Source organism: Cervus elaphus, chromosome 20, assembly GCF_910594005.1.
Source record: "Cervus elaphus chromosome 20, mCerEla1.1, whole genome shotgun sequence".
In the NCBI taxonomy this organism is placed as follows: Eukaryota; Metazoa; Chordata; class Mammalia; order Artiodactyla; family Cervidae; genus Cervus; species Cervus elaphus.
This window is the reverse complement of record NC_057834.1, coordinates 73,365,458-73,385,721: the sequence shown is the minus strand read 5'-3', so window position 1 is coordinate 73,385,721 and position 20,264 is coordinate 73,365,458. Positions and strand designations below refer to the sequence as shown.

At 36.7% G+C, this 20,264-nt stretch overlaps 1 protein-coding gene across 2 annotated transcripts in view; it reads right to left on the bottom strand.

The window, feature by feature from the left end:
- Positions 1–20,264, bottom strand: part of DIPK1A (divergent protein kinase domain 1A) — a 117,578-nt gene that overhangs the window by 19,716 nt on the left and 77,598 nt on the right. For both annotated transcript variants that reach the window (XM_043875591.1, XM_043875590.1), the window contains one exon: positions 16,254–16,388. In XM_043875591.1, coding sequence (XP_043731526.1) covers positions 16,254–16,388 — 135 coding nt within the window. The remainder of the gene's footprint in view (positions 1–16,253; positions 16,389–20,264) is intronic.

Here is a 20,264-nt window from a genome sequence, read left to right as displayed (position 1 = left end):
AGCAGAAAACATCAAAGGCTTTATTTAACTATGAGGATTTTACTCTTCACCCCTTTTGCTTGCACATTCCTCATGGCACCAGAAGATGGCACTCTTCAGCTAAATTTGATGAAACCCATTTGTGCTGACAATAACTTCGTGAACTATGGAAACTGTACCACAAGAGGCGGTAACAATGAACAGATGCATAGTACTAGGTTTCAAATGATTTTCTAAGAGCCACATTCTAAAAGTGTATTTCAGACAATCATCAATTTCTCCTTACTTAGGAAGAAGCACAAGAGTTGGGTTCTTAATTCCTGAAAATTCTGTTGGGTCTCTAGTCAGCACCCTTGCCCATTCCCTACATCAGCTATTTTAAAACAACTTCACCATTCTCTGCATTCTCACTATATCGTCAACCTCTCATTCTTTCTCTCAGACATTAACAGTGCTCATCACTCTGTTTCTTTCTCTCTCCTTTCACACTCACACACAGGAATCCTCTCCACTCTGTCCTTCCCTTCTGTTATGATGTATTTTACCTGCAGCATACAGTGCTATATGTGCCTGTTTATGGCCCAGGCGCCTCTAATACCCCAGTCAGGAATGCACAGGCGCCTGACTAGTGTTCTAATAAGGTAGTAAGGAAGCCCACGCTCCAGAGGCTGCGAGGGCTTCTGTTATCTGTTTCTTGACAAAGATTGATCCATCTCTGAGATATGGTTAATTAGCAAATTAGGATTTTACTGGTGAAACGTATGGCATGTGAAGTTAGAAATGAGCTATCACTGGTGAAATTGAGAGATGTGCATTGGCTAAAATATAAGATATTTCTACTCATTCCTACTCTTTCTCAGAGAGGGAATGTTATAAGAACCAGTAGAAGTCATGAACTATGAACTCTGAATTACAACCTTCAGTCCCTTCTCATCATCATAAATACTGTTGTTTTTCCAGGGTTTTGTTCTACTTTCTTTGGGTTCTCTGTACATCATCATGGTAACATTTATTCCCGTGGCTCTAACAAATCTCTGTCCTTACACAGGTCTTTCTCCTGAATTAAATTCTAAGTGCTTTTTGGACATCTCCTATCTCCATTTGGATGGTTGGATGGCATCACCGATTCGATGGACATGAGTTTGAGTAAACTCTGGGAGTTGGTGATGGACAGGGAGGCCTGGCATGCTGCGGTTCATGGGGTCGCAGAGTCGGACACGACTGAGCGACTGAACTGAACTGAACTGAAGCTAGTGGTTTTAAGCAACAAACCATTATCTCTAGAAATTAAATCTTAAGAGACTGTAATAAAATCTACAGGTTCTTTCATCTTTTAATGCTTAGATTTTAAAGCATTTGCTCATATAATAGTCACAAAGGTTCACCAGAATGTGTCACAGGGAGTGATTCCTCATTATTTGCTGAGGTAGAGTCTTAGCACAAACACTCTTGATCATGGAGGAACATGCCAGAAATTTCAATATTAAAGTTGTCCTGAAAAACATATAGAAGGAAAATTTCTCTCCCTTCTTCATCATTCTTTTTTCTTTTCTAAAGAACCCAGCAAACCAGAGTCAAACTGTACAAACTTTCTTTATGGTTAGGCACAAAATAGGACTTTGATGAAATAACAAGTGAATTAGTGATAGCTACGATCAGAGAAAATATATAACATATTATAACTAGCTTGGTGGAAAAAAGAAAAAGCACAACTGGGAAAAAATGGATCCTTCTGAGCACATCTAATTAGGGTTAGTTACTGGTTGCCCTTAGTTTTAGTGAGAGCTGACTTTGACAAAGAAGAGCAGAACACAGTTCTCATCTCTTTACAGTATCTATTGACAAGAATTATCCATTGGTTAGTGAAGAACATCTCAGGGCAGTAATACTAATATTCTATAGTGATTTTCAATACTGAATTTGTAAGAAAAGTAATTAATTACTAAATTAGACTAATTCACATATAGTACATAGTACATATGAAATACATAGCTGATTTGTTCAATATTGTTTGTTTTTCAAATTTATTATAAAAAGATAAAAGAGGAAAATATATTAATTTACAGGTAGCCAAAAGGCCCAATGGCCACGGCTGTGATTCACTGGCTACAGTATTATGAACTATAGTCACCATCAAGTACATTATGTCCTCATGACTTATTTATTTTATAACTGGAAGTTTGGTACCTTTGATCCACTTCAGCAATTTTTTCCACCTTACACCCCCTCCTCTGGCAAAGACTGATATGTTCTTTGCATCTATGAGCTGGATTTTGTTGTTGTTATATTTTAGATTCCACATATAAACATGATCATGTGGTATTTGTCTTTTTTATAACACCTAGCATAACGTCCCTGAGGTCCACCCATGTTACTAATAAATAATATTAATAAATACATATTAATAAAATTTAAAATAATAACCTCTTAGTATGTATTTTTATTGGCTCTGATTCTCTGCTTGAACCTTGATTGATACAACTGATCATATAATATCATGTACATATACATGTTTGTATATGTCTTATCTTCCTAGTCATATTCAAATGTATAAATGAGATAATAATTCATTGAACACTATGTGTCAAGTGTTAAGTGTTGTATTAAGCCTTTTAATACATGAACTCATTTTATCCTCACAACCACCTGATGAGACATGTAGTATTATTAATCCCCATTTTATAGAGGCTAAATAATTTGCCTAACTTACACAGCTAAGGAATGGCAAAGCTGGAACTCAAACCTGAAGTTCATTTATTCCAAAGCTGATGCACTTTACTAGAATAAATAGGAACCCTTACACACAAATGGAAGGAAAGGGGAAAAGACAGAGATAGAGATATACAGAGAAAAAGAAAGCTATGTAAACTGAGACAGACCATGATTCTTAAATGTAAGTAAACTGCTTATAACACTGTGTCAATCACCTGTTGTTCCTATCCTAGGCAATATTCTCACCTTGGAGGTAATGCTCTAAGTAAGAGTCAGAGCAATCTTCTAAGGAAATTCTGAAGTACAAATTGTTACAGGGACAAGCACTAGGGTACCTGCCCCAGGCCAAAGGAAATCAAGTTCTCTGTATTCAATAGATATGTCAAGATACTTCAGCTGCCCAAAAAATGTCTTTGTTTTTCATACTGTGGGATAAAATAAATATTTATTTTCAAACAAAGCAAAAAATAGATAATATCATAATATCATTCAACTTAATTGGTTTGATTCTACTTTATCCTCACAAAATCTGTGATGCAGGTAGGGCAGAAATATTTTCTGAGGCTTCCCTGGTAGCTCAGTGTTAAAGAATCTGCCTGCCAATCCAGAAAACACAGGTTTGATCCCCAGTCTGGGAAGATCCCACCTGCCATGGAGCAACTAATCTCATGTGCCACAACAATTAATATTCAGCCTATGCTCTAGAGTCCGGGCTGAGCTCACGGGCCACAACTACTGAAGTCCAAGAGCCGTAGACCTTATTCTCCACAACAAGAGAGGTCACCCCTGTGAGAAGCCTGCATATGGCAACAAAGAGAAGTTTCTGCTCACAGCAACAAGAAAAAGCCCACACTGTAACAAAGATCCAGCACAGCCAAAAATAAATACTTTTTTAAAAAAGAAATACTTTTCTCACCTGTACAATGGAATTAATAGCTAGTCAATAAAACGAAGTCATTTATTCAAAGTCATACATCACAGGAAAGGGTAAGACTAGTTCTGTGAGCCCAGGCTAGTGTTTTCTCCAATAGACTAACATGATATGGTTGAGCTACTTATAATCAAGCTCCTCATACTTTGTGTATTGTACCATTAGTATCCAAGGTTTGAAGATATACCAATATGACTAAAGTAATGAGACATTTTCACAAGTCACACATGAAACCAGTCCTATTTTCCAAACTTGCTTTGTTCTTTGGACATTTGTACTTACTTCCTTTCTCATTTTAAATGCTTTTTGCCCTGATATACAGCTATTTCCTTCTCATCAGGTTTCAATTTAAAATGCCCTCTTCTCAGGAAAGCCTGTCTCAACCACTCTGGTCAAGATAGGATCCTTTGCCATTCTCTACGTAATACTACTATTATATCCTTTCTCACTGCCCTTCTTAATATATGAAGTCAGTTATTTGGTTTTTGTTTTTATTATTCATATTCTGCTTTAAGAACACAAGCTTCTTAAGACATGGACTCTGGTTACGACTATATCAGACAGCACTCAGAATAATGACTAACATACATATTAAATATGTGTGTTTGCAAATACATATTAAATTATGAAAAATAAGAAAAAAAAACTAGAAAAAAGTTAAAAGCGAAACTGTCAACTTTCAAAGAAAGAAAAGAACCCTCATTATTAAACTTTAGCAAACAGTATTTATAGGGCTGCTTTTTGGATCTTCTGTGTCTCTTTTTAATCTTCCTTAGTTCACTAAGACGAAACTGACTGAGGATTTTAAAGGAAAGCTGTTCAGAATTTATACACAAGATACTGTAATCCTTTGGCAAACATGTTTTCACTAAATGTGGTTTTGAGATAATGCAGTTTTATGTATGTATATCCCAAACTGAAAACCAGCCATCTTATTATATGCTCTGTACAGTTCATTCCACTTAAGAGAACAGTCTATGCAGTAATACAGAGGGAGAGAGATAATCAGTTTAGACTCCACATTTCAAAACAGGAATTACTAAGACCAGAACAAGTACGTGTGGATAGTGCCATAATTTAGGAGAAGACCAGACAATTACTTAGGCAGCTATTGCAAACCTGTAACCCGGGCAAAGCAAATTTAAAAGGAATTGCATTTCAAGCCAGTAAGAGCGAATTCAAACTTTAAGAAGAGGTATAGTCTGTGCAATATTAAACTTACATGAATATATATAGCCATGGTTTTCCCTCTAAACATTCCCCCTTTTAGAATGTGCACATTTGCATGAATGTTTTCCTATTCTTTTACTTTCAATCTATCTGCATCTTTATATTTTAGATGTGTATCTTATATAATTGCTTTTAAATTTTAACAGTCTGTCAATCTTTGTCTTTTAACTGAAGCATTTGGTCCCTTTATATTTAATTTAATTACCAACACGTTTGGGTTTAGATATATTACAGTCAGTGCCATGCTAAGCCACTCATATTTGCTCTAGAACTGGGGCATTCATTCCCTCAGCTGCTGAGCACATAGGTAGTCAACAGGTTTCAGCTGAATCCTTCTTTGGGACTTGCCCTCAGCTGGAATACAGCCTTATCCAAGGTCATATCCCCTTTAAGGAAGCTGGGAGAGGACGGAAAATGGTATCCAACCATTAGTCAGGGAGAGGGGTGTAAACGCCTGCGTCTTTGCAGGGCCACCCCAATCCCAGGTTCCCTGTAGAATCAACCAAGGCTTTTATTACCATTGCATTGCAGTTTAAATTTCTTCGGTCTATCTTGCTTCTTCACTCCCTCACAGATGTTAATCTCAAAAGGCCATCCCAACAAACTTCCTTCGGGCAAATCTCAGTCTCTGAGTCTGTTTCCCAGGGAATTTAATTTGTGATATCTATCATCTTATTATGTGTTTTCTACTTCTTCTGCCTGTTATGTTGCTTTTCTTGACCTTCTTGCCATCTTTAGGACTGAGTATTATTATTTATCCTAATTTTCCTACATTAGTTTGGAAATGATGTGCCCTTTTTCTATTCTAGAGGTTATCCTAAAAACAATAAAATACATAATTGAACTAGCAAGTCTAAAGTTAATTAATACTTTTCCCCTACTCTGCAATATGATAAGGATTTTAAACATTTTAACTCCGTTTACCCTTTTCCCTATTTATATGTAATTTTTTTGTCTTTCTTTTTTATATTTTAAATTTTGAAAGTATGATAACACATTTATAGGAGACTGGGAAATTACAAAACAAGGTTACATATAGTTCCACTATATATTACAATTATTTTTTTAAGTAGACAAATTAAGAGTTTGAGTTGGAGTTTCAATATCAAACTCTTAAAAATTAATAGAATGGATATACAGAGAAGTAGAATATAGTAGACCTGAAATGCACTATGAACCAACTCAACATAATTAAGATTTATACAAATTTCACACAATGGTAGGATATGAAGTCTATTCAAGTTCCCATAGATTATAAACTAGGAGACACTGGAACACATTCAGGAACACAAAGCAAGGTGCAAAAATTTCATGGTCTAAAGGTACTGAAATCATACAGAGTCTGTTCTCTTATCACTGTGAAATTATGTTGCAAATCAGTGTCAAAAGATGTAATCCATATCTTGAAAATAATCCATATCTTTTCAAGTGCAATGTGACATTTACCAAGAGAGATCTTTGACTTAACTGAAAGCCTCAATATTAGAAGACTGAAAAAACAGAGAGTTATTGCTGAGAAGAAAGCATTTAAATGAAAAATTAATATCAAAGATATTTTAAAAATCCCATGCATTTGGAAATTAAATGTCCACTTTTAAATGACAGATGTTTCTAAGAAGCCATAACAAGGAAAATTAGAAAATATTTGCAAAGAATAAAAATGAAAAGAGAATTTACCAGAATTTGTTGCATGCAGCTGAAGCTACTCAATGCAATTAAACACAATATGGAATCTTGAATAAGGTATGAAAACAAATAATGGACACTAGCATAAAATTTTGTGAAATTTGAACAAAATCTGTACTTTAGTTAATAATACTGTGTCATGTTAATTTCTTGGTTTTTTTTTTCTTCTTTTTACAACATAGTATTTCTTTATAGGCTCAAAACTGGATTAAAAATTTCAGTTCAGTTAAGTCGCTCAGTCCTGTCCGACTTTTTGCAACTCCATGGACTGCAGCATGCCAGACTTCCCTGTCCATCACCAACTCCTGAAGCTTGCTCAAACTCATGTCCATTGAATTGGTGATGCCATCCAACCACCTCATCCTCTGTCATCCCCTTCTCCTGCTTTCAAGCTTTCCCAGCAGCAGGGTCTTTTCCAATGAGTCAGCTCTTCACATCAGCTGGCCAAAGTATTGGAGCTTCAGCTTCAATATTAATCCTTCCAGTGAATATTCAGGACTGATTTCCTTTAGGATGGACTGGCTGGATCTCCTTGCAGTCCAAGGGACTCTTAAGAGTCTTCAACATTACAGTTCAAAAGCATCAATTCTTCCACACTCAGCTTTCTTTGTAGTCCAACTCTCACATCCATACGTGACTACTGGAAAAATCATAGCTTTAACTAGACGGACCTTTGTTGACAAAGTAATGTTTCTGCTTTTTAATATCCTGTCTAGGTTGGTGACAGCGGAGGCATGGGTTGGTGGTGGCCTGCTGCAGGGTTGGGGGCACTGAGTGTAGCAAACATGCCTGGGATCTTTTGAAGGCGGTCACCATTGTCTTCATTACCTCCACCATAGTTGGGCCCCAGGTAAATAGCAGGGAGGGAACACAGCTCCACCCATCAAAAGAAAATTGGATTAAAGATTTACTGGAAAAAAAAAAAAAAGAAAGAAAAAAAAAAAAAAGATTTACTGAGCATGGCCCCGCCCATCAAAACAAGACCCAGTTTCCCCCTCAGTCAGTCTCTCCCATCAGGAAGCTTCCATAAGCCTCTTATTCTTCTACATCAGAGGGCAGAGAGACTGAAAACTGCAATCGCAGAAAACTAACCAATCTAATCACATGGACCACAGCCTTGTCTAACTCAATTAAACTATGAGCCATGCCATGTAGGGCCTCCCAAGATGGATAGGTCATGGTGGAGAATTCTGACAAAATGTGGCCCACTGGAGAAAGGAATGGCAAACCACATCAGTATTCTTGCCTTGAGAACCGCATGAACAGTATGAAAAGGCAAAAAGATAGGACACTGAAAGATGAACTCCCAAGGTCGGTAGGTGCCCAATATGCTACTGGAGATCACTAGAGAAATAACTCCAGAAAGAATGAAGAGACGGAGCCAAAGCAACAACAACACCTGGTTGTGGATGTGACTGGCGATGGAAGCAAGGTCTGATGCTGTAAAGAGCAATATTGCGTAGGAACCTGGAATGTTAGGTCCACGAATCAAGGCAAATTGGAAGCGGTCAAACAGGAGATGGCAAGAGTGAACATCGGCATTTTAGGAATCAGTGAACTAAAATGGACTGGAATGGGTGAATTTAACTCAGATGACCATTATATCTGTGGGCAAGAATCCCTTAGAAGAAATGGAGTAGCCATCATAGTCAACAAAGGAGTCCGAGATGCAGTACTTGGATGCCATCTCAAAAACAACAGAATGATCTCTGTTTGTTTCCAAGCAAACTATTCAATATCACGGTAATCCAAGTCTATGCCCCGACCAGTAATGCTGAAGAAGCTGAAGCTGAATGGTTCTATGAAGACCTATAAGGCCTTTTAGAACTAACACCCAAAAAGATGTTCTTCTTCTTATAGGGGACTGGAATGCAAAAGTAGGAAGTCAAGAAACACCTGGAGTAACAGGCAAATTTGGCCTTGGAGTACAGAATAAAGCAGAGCAAGGCTAATAAAGTTTTGCCAAGAGAACGCATTGGTCATAGCAAAACCCTTTTCCAACAACACAAGAGAAGACTCTACACATGGACATCACCAGATGGTCAATATCAAAATCAGATTGACTATATTCTTTGCAGCCAAAGATGGAGAAGCTCTATACAGTCAGCAAAAACAAGACTGAGAGCTGACTGTGGCTCAGATCATGAATTCCTTATTGCCAAATTCAGACTTAAATTAAACTAAGTAGGGAAAACCACTAGACCATTCAGGTATAACCTAAATCAAATCCCTTATAATTATACAGTGGAAGTGAGAAATAGATTTAAGGGACTAGATCTGATAGAGTGAGGTTCATGACATTTTACAGGAGACAGGAACCAAGACTATTCCCAAGAGAAAGAAATGCAAAAAAGCAAAATGGCTGTCTGAGGAGGCCTTACAAATAGCTGTGAAAAGAAGAGAAGCCAAAAGCAAAGGAGAAAAGGAAAGATATACCCATTTGAATGGAGAGTTCCAAAGAATAGCAAGGAGAGATAAGAAAGCCTTCCTCAGTGATCAATGCAAAGAAATAGAGGAAAACAATAGAATAGGAAAGACTAGAGATCTCTACAAGAAAATTAGAGATACCAAGGGAACATTTCATGCAAAGATGGGCACAATAAAGGACAGAAATGGTATGGACCTAACAGAAGCAGAAGATATTAAGAAGAGGTGGCAAGAATACACAGAAGAACTATACAAAAAAGACCCTTATGACTTAGATAACCACAATGGTGTGATCACTCACCTAGAGCCAGACATCCTGGAATGTGAAGTCAAGTGGGCCTTAGTAAGCATCACTATGAATAAAGCTAGTGGAGGTGATGGAATTCCAGTTGAGCTATTTCAAATCCTGAAAGATAATGCTGTGGAAGTGCTGCACTCAATATGCCAGCAGATTTGGAAAACTCAGCAGTGGCCACAGGACTGGAAAAGGTCAGTTTTCATTCTAATCCCTAAGAAAGGCAATGCCAAAGAATGCTCAAACTACCGCACAATTGCACTCATCTCACATGCTAGCAAAGTAATGCTCAAAATTCTCCAAGCCAGGCTTCAACACTAGATGAACTGTGAACTTCCAGATGTTCAAGCTGGTTTAGGAAAGGCAGAAGAACCAGAGTACAAATTGCCAACATTCTCTGGATCATCAAAAAAGCAAGAGAGTTCCAGAAAAACATCTATTTCTGCTTTACTGAGTAAGCCAAAGCCGTTGACTGTGTGGATCATAAAAAATTGTGGAAAATTCTTAAAGAAATGGGAATACCAGACCACCTGACCTGCCTCCTGAGAAATCTGTATGCAGGTCAGGAAGCAACAGTTAGAACTGAACATGGAACAACAGACTGGTTCCAAACAGGTAAAGGAGTACGTCAAGGCTGTATATTGTCTTCCTGTTTATTTAACTTATATGTGGAGTACATCATGAGAAATGCTGGACTGGATGAAGCACAAGCTGGAATCAAGATTGCTGGGAGGAATATCAATAACCTCAGATATGCAGATGACACCACCTTTATGGCAGAAAGCGAAGAACTAAAGACCCTCTTGAGGAAAGTGAAAGAGGGGAGTGAAGAAGTTGGCTTTAAGCTCAACATTCAGAAAACTAAGATCATGGCATCCAGCCCCATCACTTCAGGGCAAATAGATGGAGAAAAAGTGGAAACAGTGGCAGACTTTATTTTTTTGGGCTCCAAAATCACTGCAGATGGTGACTGTAGCCATGAAATTAAAAGACGCTTGCAAAAAAAAAAAGATGCTTGGTCCTTGGAAGAAAAGTTATGACCAACCTAGACAGCATATTAAAAAGCAGAGACATTACTTTGTCAACAAAGGTCCGTCTAGTCAAGGCTATGGTTTTTCCATTGGTCATGTATGGATGTGAGAGTTGGATTAAAAAGAAAGCTGAGCACAGAAGAATTGATGCTTTTGAACTGTGGTGCTGGAGAAGACTCTTGAGAGTCCCTTGGACTGCAAGGAGATCCAATCAGTCCATCCTAAAGGAGATCAGTCTTGAGTGTTCACTGGAAGGACTGATGTTGAAGCTGAAACTCCAATACTTTGGCCACCTGACACAAAGAGCTGGCTCATTTGAAAAGACCCTGATGCTGGGAAAGATTGAAGGTGGGAGTAGACAGGGACGACAGAATATGAGATGGTTGGATGGCATCACCGACTCAATGGACATGAGTTTGGGTAAACTCCGGGAATTGGTGGTAGACAGGGAGGCCTGGCGTGCTGCAGTCCATGGGGTTGCAAAGAGTCAGACATGACTGAGGGACTGAACTGAACTAGGTTGGTCATAGCATTTCTTCCAAGTAGCAAGCGTCTTTTAATTTCATGGCTGCAGGCACCATCTGCAGTGATTTTGGAGTCCAAAGAAATAAAGTCTGTCACTGTTTCCATTGTTTCCCCATCTATTTGCCATGAAGTGATGGGACCAGATGCCAGGAGCTTAGTTTTCTGAATGTTAAGTTTTAAGCCAACTTCTTCACTCTCCTCTTTCACTTTCATCAAGAGGCTCTTTAGTTCTTCGCTTTCTGCCATAAATGTGGTGTCATGCATGTCTGAGGTTATTGATATTTCTCCTGGCAATCTTGATTCCAGCTTGTGCTTCATCCAGCTTGGCATTTCGCCTGATGTACTCTGCATATAAGTTAAATAAGCAGGCTGACAATATACAGCCTTGACGTACTCCTTTCCCAATTTGGAACCTGTCTGTTGTTCTATGTCCAGTTCTAACTGCTGCTTCTTAACCTGTACACAGGTTATTATTAATCTGTACACAGATTATTCAGGAAGCAGGTAAGGTGGTCTGGTATTCCCATCTCTTGAAGAATTTTACACAGTTTGTTGTGATCCGCACAGTCAAAGGCTTTGGCATAGTCAATAAAGCAGAAGTACTTGACTTCGCATTCCAGGATGTCTGGCTGGACATCATCATGATTATCTGGGTCATGAAGATCTTTTTTGTATAGTTTTGTGTATTCTTGCCACTTCTTCTTAATGTCTTCTGCCTTTGTTAGGTCCATACCATTTCTGTCCAAAAGTTCAAGCTTCACTCAAGTGTTTTAAAATCACTAAGATAATAAATTTTCTAGACTTTTAGCAGTAATACTAGATGCCAAAATACATGGAAATATATCAAAGCCTTGGGTTACTATAAATCAGAAATCAAGTATTCTATTCATACTAAGTCTAACAAGTGGAGTCAAACCAATTTATGTGTAATCATTATTCTAGGTATCTCATATAGGTGGGTCACACATTTGTCCTTTTGCATTTGGCTATATCATTTATAGCACTGTGTTTTCAAAGTTACTCCACATTGCACATTCATCAGAATTTCATTCTTTTTAAAGGTTGATTAATATTCCTTTGTATGGATATGTCACATTTTGTTTATGCTAATTGACATTAGAGAGTTTCCACCTTTTCAGCTACTGTGAATAATGCTGCTATTAACATTGGTGTGCAAGTATATGAGTCCCTGCTTTCAATTCTTTTGGGTATATACCTAAAAGTAGAATTGCTGGTAATTCATATGGTAATTCTTTGAGGAACTTTAACTTTGAGGAACTTCTATATTATCTTCCTGATTCTCTTAAATACATTTTAATTCCCTGTTGAATTTAACTTTGAGGAACTTCTATATTATCTTCCTGATTCTCTTAAATACATTTTAATTCCCTGTTGAAATTACCCATTTTTTAAAATTTATATTCTCTACCTTTGTTTTTTTCCTATATATTTGAACATGTACATAGTTATTTAAAAATCTTTTTTGGATGACAGTAATATCTAGATCATCTATGGATCTGCTTCTATTTCTTGGGTTTTGGTCATGTCATGTTGTCTTTTGGTATACCCTGTAATTTTGTACATAATGCCTCCAGAGAGGATTTCCCTTTCTTCTAGCAGGCAGATATAATGGTAACTGATCACCTTAAACCAATCAGGGGGCTGTGCTGAGTGCAGGTTTAATTGCATTTCCAGTAAAGGTCAAGCTACTTTGGGTTCATCTCCATTCCAAGAGCATAGCCCTCCAGGATTTTTAACTGAGACCCTGGGAATTCATTGAGATTTCTCCCTCTGGCAGTTTATAACTCTAGTCTGTATCTTGTGAGACTGCCAAAATGTCTGCTTTTCAAAGGCTTTCCAATGAGATTTTTTTTAGCCTCCCATTCTGTAAAGCCCAGGATGTGGCAAACATCCCAACAGGATAACTGCCTGTATGCATGAGGTTCCCTTAGTGTTCCATAAAAGCTTGCTGGCTTTTTGTCCCCAGAGCAAAGGTCTCCCAGTATACAGTCCTGGTTCTCAGTGCCTGCTTATGCCTAGTATTAGCAAATTCCTCAAGGGAAAAAGAAGCTACAAAAGTCAGCTCACCTTTCTTGAGATTCTTTTAGCTCACCTTCAGTCTTGGGGTTCAGCCCTTTGGGATCTCAGCCCAAAGCATGGTGTACCAAGGTCCCACTCCTGGTAGAAACTGTACTATATTTTTACCTTCATAGCCTCATAAGACTATATTTTAGGTCATATATCTCCAGGCAAACAGTTACAAAATCAAGGCTCACCTCTCTTAAATCTTATCCTTTCTCAGATCTTTTTTTTTTTTTTTTTAATATTTACTTATTTTATTTGTCTGTTCTGAATCTTACTGGCAGCACTAGTTTCTCTGATCTTTGATCTCTAGTTGTGGCATTCGAATTCTGAAGTTGTGGCACGTGGGATCTAGTTCCTTGACCAGGCATTGAACCGAGGCCCCCTGCACTGGGATCAGAGAATCTTAGCCATTGGACCACCAGGGAAGTCCCCCTTTCTCAGATCTTAATCAAGTAATTCCTCACTACCTTGTTAGTTCTTTGAAGCTTTAACATATACTTTAAAAATATTTTCTCTGCCTATTTTCTTTCTTTTAAAAAAATGTAATTTTAATTATTTTTGGCTGTGCTGGGTCTTAGTTGTTGCTTAGGCTTTTTCTCTAGTTGCGGTGCACAGACTTCTCATCGCCATGGCTTCTCTTGTTGCAGGGCGCAGGGTCTAGGTACGTGAGCTCAGTAGTTGCAGCTCCCCGGCTCTAGAGCACAGGCTCAGTAGCTGTGAGGCACGGGCTTAGTTGCTCCATAGCATGTGGGATCTTTATGGAAGACTGAACCTGTGTGCCCCGCATTGACAGGCAGATTCTTTGCCAGTGAGTCACCAGGGAAGCCCCACTGCTTTCTTTTCTAATCACACAATTCCTATGCCATAGCGGTACTATTTAGTACTACTGGTCTTAAAGTATTGCCAGTTTGGGTAAGTTTAAGAACATAATTCCCAAATGCAGAGAAACTACAATTTTTTTTTTTTAAAGACAGTCTTAGGAAAAAGATATATTTTAGACTTAGAAAACTTATTTATTTATTTATTTTTCATTTATTTTTATTAGTTGGAGGCTAATTACTTTACAATATTGTAGTGGTTTTTGTCATACATTGACATGAATCAGCCATGGATTTACATGTATTCCCCATCCTGATCCCCCCTCCCACCTCCCTCTCCACCCGATTCCTCTGGGTCTTCCCAGTGTACCAGCCCCGAGCACTTGTCTCATACATCCAGCCTGGGCTGGTGATCTGTTTCACCCTAGATAATATACATGTTTCGATGCTGTTCCCTTTATTATTTTCAAGTTTTAGAAAGATAACCATTAATTTATGCTAGAATTATGTTCTGCTTTCATTTCTTATCCATTAAAATGAACTTGAAAAATGAGGTACTTAAACTATAATTTCACTCATAACAGAATATGTACCAACATATGCCTTATGTTTTAAAGGCTACTATATTAAAAACAAGATAAAACCGCATCTATTTCTAATCTCTTGAAACAGTATTTCTAACATAGCCAGATGATGTTAATAAGTCTTCCTGGGAGGGTTACAGTGGGGATGGATTTTTCTCCTAATCAAATATATTTGCTTTCTTTGGAGATGCAGAACACACATTAGTATGTTAAAGATCCTAAGAAGTCCTCAGTAAAGTCAACTCTTTATATTTGTTTAACTTTCTGTTTTCAAGTATATCTGATTCATGGACTACCTTTTAAGGTGACTCAAGAAATCCAGTTTGAGAAAGGTGACCTTAAAAAAGGAAAATAAACATATCAAATAGTTTTGGTTATTTATATGTTATTATAGTTGATTATATAACTTCCTTTGTCAGTCTTTTCTGACTCTGGGTAGCAGAAAGAGCATGAGCTTTTTATAGAGACAGAGTTGGGATCAAATTCTGGCTCCACCATGAAAGGCAAATTCTTCTCTCTTGTTAGTCATATTTCTTTATTTGTAAAGTGGGTTTGGGGGGCTTTCACAGGATTATTTTAAGTACTAATGACAATATGAAGTATCCAGTATACTGCCTGGCCCCAAAGTTTCCTTCTATTTTAAAAGTCCTCAAGGATCTGAATGGCCAATTGGAATGAACATAAGATTGATATCTTTCAACCTTCCTTGATTTGGAACTCTTCTTTGCTAATTAATTCCCTTGCTTCTTATATTAGTATTTCTCTTCTGACTACATAAGAGGATGTTATACTCCTAGGGAATAATTTATTTTTATTCTGACTGACAGAATGTCTAGAGTTAACCTGATTTTTATTCTCTTAGAACTTTGGAAAGCTTCAGGTCTCCCTGTCTTATGACCCTATATAATTTGTTACTGTAATAATTATAATAATTATCTTAACATACTGTAATTATTTATTTTCTTCCCTACTAGACTCTAAGTTCATAAGGTCAGGATACCTTCTTCCCTGCTAAATGTACACACCTAGCACCACTGGCCTGTTTAAAAGGTAACCATTCAATAATTAGAACTATTAATAAGTTATAATAATTGGGATCTCAATAATATAAAAATATAATTCTTAGATGAATTCTTAGATGTTTTTAATATTATTTATATAGAAGATATTAGCAGAAAACAGGGAGTTAAATTTACTTATCCTCAAACATTTAAAATATAAGTGCTATGGAACCAATATTTACTACTAGAAATCTTATTCTGTTAGAGTGATTTTCCTAAGATATATCCAGTAGGATAGAAATTAAATAATAAATACACATATATACTTTCTACATATATTTTCAGCATTCGAGAATGACTCCATTTATTCAAAAGATATGTTCCAGAAAGGATGGATGCAAATAACACTTTCATACTATAAATATTTAAAAATCCATCTGATTAGAGTAAACTAAACTTCAAGTGTATTTGAAAAGCAGGAATCCCTCTTTGTAATAAGCATGTTCTCATACTGGTCTGTCTTACTCAGATTTCTGAATACAGAGATTTTCAAAGTGGGGAACAGTCCTAATTTGGACATATCAAAATGGTAAGAAGTTCGACACAACTCAAAATCAAATTAACTTTTACTTTTTGAAAATAATTTTTAGTCTATGTATAAGTAATAAATATAATGTGTTATTAATATAGTTTTTTAATGTGTTATTACACTTAGAATGGATAAACAACAAGGTCCTACCATATAGCACAGGGAACTATACCCAGCCTCCTGGGATAAACCATAATGGAAAACTATATATATATATATATATATATATATAAAAATAAAAGAATGTGTATATGAATATAACTGAGTCATGGTGCACAGCAGAGATTGGTACAATTAAATCAACTCTACTTCAACTAGAGAATAGGTTTTTCCATATACTAGAAAATAAAAAATACTTACTATTATTTTCTTACAGTCTTTTCCTCTGCATAGTTCGGTATAGGTAGAGTATTGCACATATATAATCCAGCTTCCAACAAAAACCGCCAACCAGGAAAAGAAAAGATATTTCATCCGCACATATGAGAAGCGAGCCTGTAAGTAAAACAGCACATAACAATCAATCATTCAGCACCCAGTCAGCACTCACTGTCCTAGAACATGACTTTTCCCCCTTTCTTGGAAGCACTCAATATATATTCTAGGCTTTCATATGGCAATTCTCCTAGAACAATGTGTACTTTCACTGAGTCTAAAAAGCATTGGTCTTAGAAAAGGAAGCTCCTTGGTCTTGCCAAGAAAAAGAGAACAAAATACCCTTTAAAATGTATAATCTTTCAAATACCAGCAGCATCCAAAGCTCCTCATTAAGCACAAGCACGCGCACCACGCTACCCTGGACACCCAGTAAGATCAGGTAAAGAGAGACACAATCCCCTCTTATGACAAGCTTACAGAAGACTGGTTCAAATAAGAATCTTAAAGTTCTTTATGAGTAAGTATGGAAAAAACAATTGTGTTTTAAAGAAATAAAAACAGAGAACTTGGCTACTAGTCTAAGTACAGTGAGGTACAACTAGAGTTAAGAAATGAAACTTCACATTCATTCCTATTTCTCTGCTGTATTCACCAATGCTTCATGTTCCTTTTATTCAATCAATCAAATGCTTCACCTAACAGATATTCTGTAAATTTGAGGGAAAAGTTACAACTACTAAAGGAGAAGAAAGATTAAGATATATAAAGAATAAATGTCTCCCCACATGCCAGTCTGTAAAGCTGTACAATAGGATCCTCTTTGCCTTGCTTTGCAACTTGTGCTCTGGTATCTAATTGCGACTCGGGTCAGTTGGTGGTTTTTCTCCATCAACTACACATCAAACAGTTTCATCTCCGAAACTGTCAGCTGGTCAAGATAATTTGACATTTATGTTTTGAGTCTGGAACTCCAATGGTCTGATTTTATAAATAACTGAATTTAGGACCATTGGGAGAATTGAGCAAAAATAAATTAAAGACATGTAGACAAACAACGAAAAGCTAGTTTTGCTTTTACAACCCCAAGTCAGTTTCTCACACTGGACAACAGTAGGATACTGTGAGCGCTGTGGGCATGCAAAGAAAGCCGAAAGAGATGAAAGAGACATGAGGGCATCTGCAGAGACAATGAGTGCAGAGGAAAAAGGGACTCAGAAATAAATACTGAACTCTTTTGGCTTTATTTGTGGTTTAGATATCGGTCTTTGTGAGGTGAATCCCAGTACCAAAAAGCTTGAGTACAACAAATTCACAGTTAAATGATAGGTCTCTGAGTTTTATTATTAAAATATTTTTTTTTAATGCCTTAAATGCAAGTTATTTTTGCATAGCTCTAAATAAATCCAATAAAAAGAAAGTCCAGATAGATTTCCAAATTAAATCACATAAATGACCATGAGTATACACCAAGGGGTTTGTTTGAAAGATATTTAAGATTACCTGGCTCTAATAAGAGGTCTAGTCATCAGACAGAAATTGATATGTACTAGTATTACAAAGCTTAAATATTATTGAGTGACATAATGCCTACAGAACATAAGCACTTTGCTAGGCACACAGAAAATACTCAACAAATGTTAGCAAAATCAATTTGCAAGGCCCTGAACAATAAGCCAGTAACACTGTCATTATGATAGGCCACCGCCTTCTTTTTGGGCTTGCCAAAAAGAAAACTGAATCTGAATCTGATTAAGCCTTTAGCTCCAACTACCAGTTTACAGGAAATACAGGAGACAGAGGCATATAAGTAACACTTAAGTAAATGACAGTATTAGGATACAATCAGCAAACTCTAGGCTGTGGGAAATGCAGCAATACAAATAACCCAGTTCTTCAACAAATAAATTACAAGGGAGAAAAGAGAGAGAAGATAAGAAAATCAAAGATCAAAAAATACTAAGAAATATTAAAAAATCACATTTCGTGGATCTTTTTTGAGTCCTGATTCAAATGAAAAACTGTAAAAAAAAATGACATTTATGAGACAATTGAAAACTTGAAGGCTGACAGGATATCTGATGCTGTAAAGGCATTATTTTAGTTTTTTAGGCATAATAATGTGATGTTTAAAGAAAAACGACTTAATCTTTTCGAGATAGACACTGAAACATTTATGAATGAAACAGTACCTGGGATTTGCTTCAAAACAATATAGGAAGGGAAAGGTAGGTGGGAAAAGTATTAAAACAATACTGGCCATGAGTTGGTAACTGTTCAAGCTGGGTGATGGTTACACGCCTTCTTTTGTACAGGTTTTTCTCTACTGATTTAACATTTTTTTATGTTGTACGATAAGGAATACTTTCATACCAAGATATCCACTTCCCACACATTCATTCAGCAACTATCTATTGTCTACTATGTGCCTGGCGCCACCTTAGGCACTTTCAGAACATTTGCATTTACAGTGACAAACAAATCCTAAATACCAGATAAGTACCCTTAACACAGTTCAGAGGGTTTCTTGGACAACGGTAGCATGGCATGATTTTAGTTGTATAAATCCAATCTTTTGTGTGTATGTGGCCATTAGAGAAAGATTATTTAATAAAAGATGATAAGATAACTGTTAATCATTTGGAAATAGCATATTTAAAAACCTAAAACACATCTTACACCAAAATAAATTCCACAGGAAACTGATACACATGTAAAATATGAAATAATACAATACAAATGCAGGGATTTTTCAAAAATGTTTTTTGAGATGCAAAAATTCTAAATACCACAGATCTCTAAAAGAAGACATTGACTATGTAAAAACTTTAAAGTTGTGACAAAAATCACTGTAAACAAAGCTGAAAGATAAAATGGGATGTGACAGGAGTTTTCATCATTAGATTAAGAGAGAATAGCCAGAGGGCTCAGGACAAGAATTGAAGTCAGTAGGAGATTTGTACTCACTCCTATGATGGCGGTAGGGTTGTTGTCACGGCTTTTGTGAAAAAGCAGTTAGCCATATACATCAAAAACTCTAAAAAATTTCATCTAGCAAATTCTACATTTAGGGATGTCTCACAAGTGAAGAATTAAGTCTACACTATACACATACCCACACACACATCCCCCCACCCACTCCCATGTAATATATATGACATCTTTTACACCTATTATTATAATAGTGCATTATCAGAGGCAACCAAGTTTCAGCAATCAAGAAGTTACTGAATACAATTATTGAAACCATTTTATTTTAGGAAAGCTATTTACAAGCTATTTATGGGCAACAACTTTATACTCCTAGATATCATTAAACTATGTACAATTAGAGACAGCACTGTACAAGAGCAGACAGCAGAATTAAACAGAGCAGACTTAAGGACACCAATCTTCATTATTTTGCCCGTTATTCATTGTGTACAAAGAGGCATGAAAGCAGTTTGAAATCTTTTAGTGGCCATAAAGTTACAATCAACCACTTACGTGAGAAGTTCGATCTTATAATATTGAGATGGGGTTTTAAAACAAGATTAATCTCAATTAGTTTAGTAAAAAATCAAGGAAGACCTTACACTGTAAAATAACATTTTCTTTTTTCCTTTTTTTGCCTTGCTCTGCAGCAGGTAGAAGTCACAGAGTGAAGGAAACCACGCAGACATGGTGAGCAGGTTCTCTGCTAGCTCAGAACCTGGTTCTGTCTTACCTTCTCCTTGACACCCACCTCAAGAAGTCTAGTAACGTCAACTACCTTTGGAGTCTCCATCAACAATTTCCATTAGCTATCAAATGCATATCAAGCTTAATAGATGTTGGCAGCAAAGACCTGTCTATTTCTTCCTCCTGCACAGCCAATTTAATAAAATTTGAAGTCATTTTGTTTTTCTCTCAAAGAGCTACATTAAATTTTCTTTCCTCTGGCATATGTTTAAATGGAAAAATACCCTGTAAACTGGCTTGCCCACTGTGTGTTCGTCATGATACAGAATGCCAAAA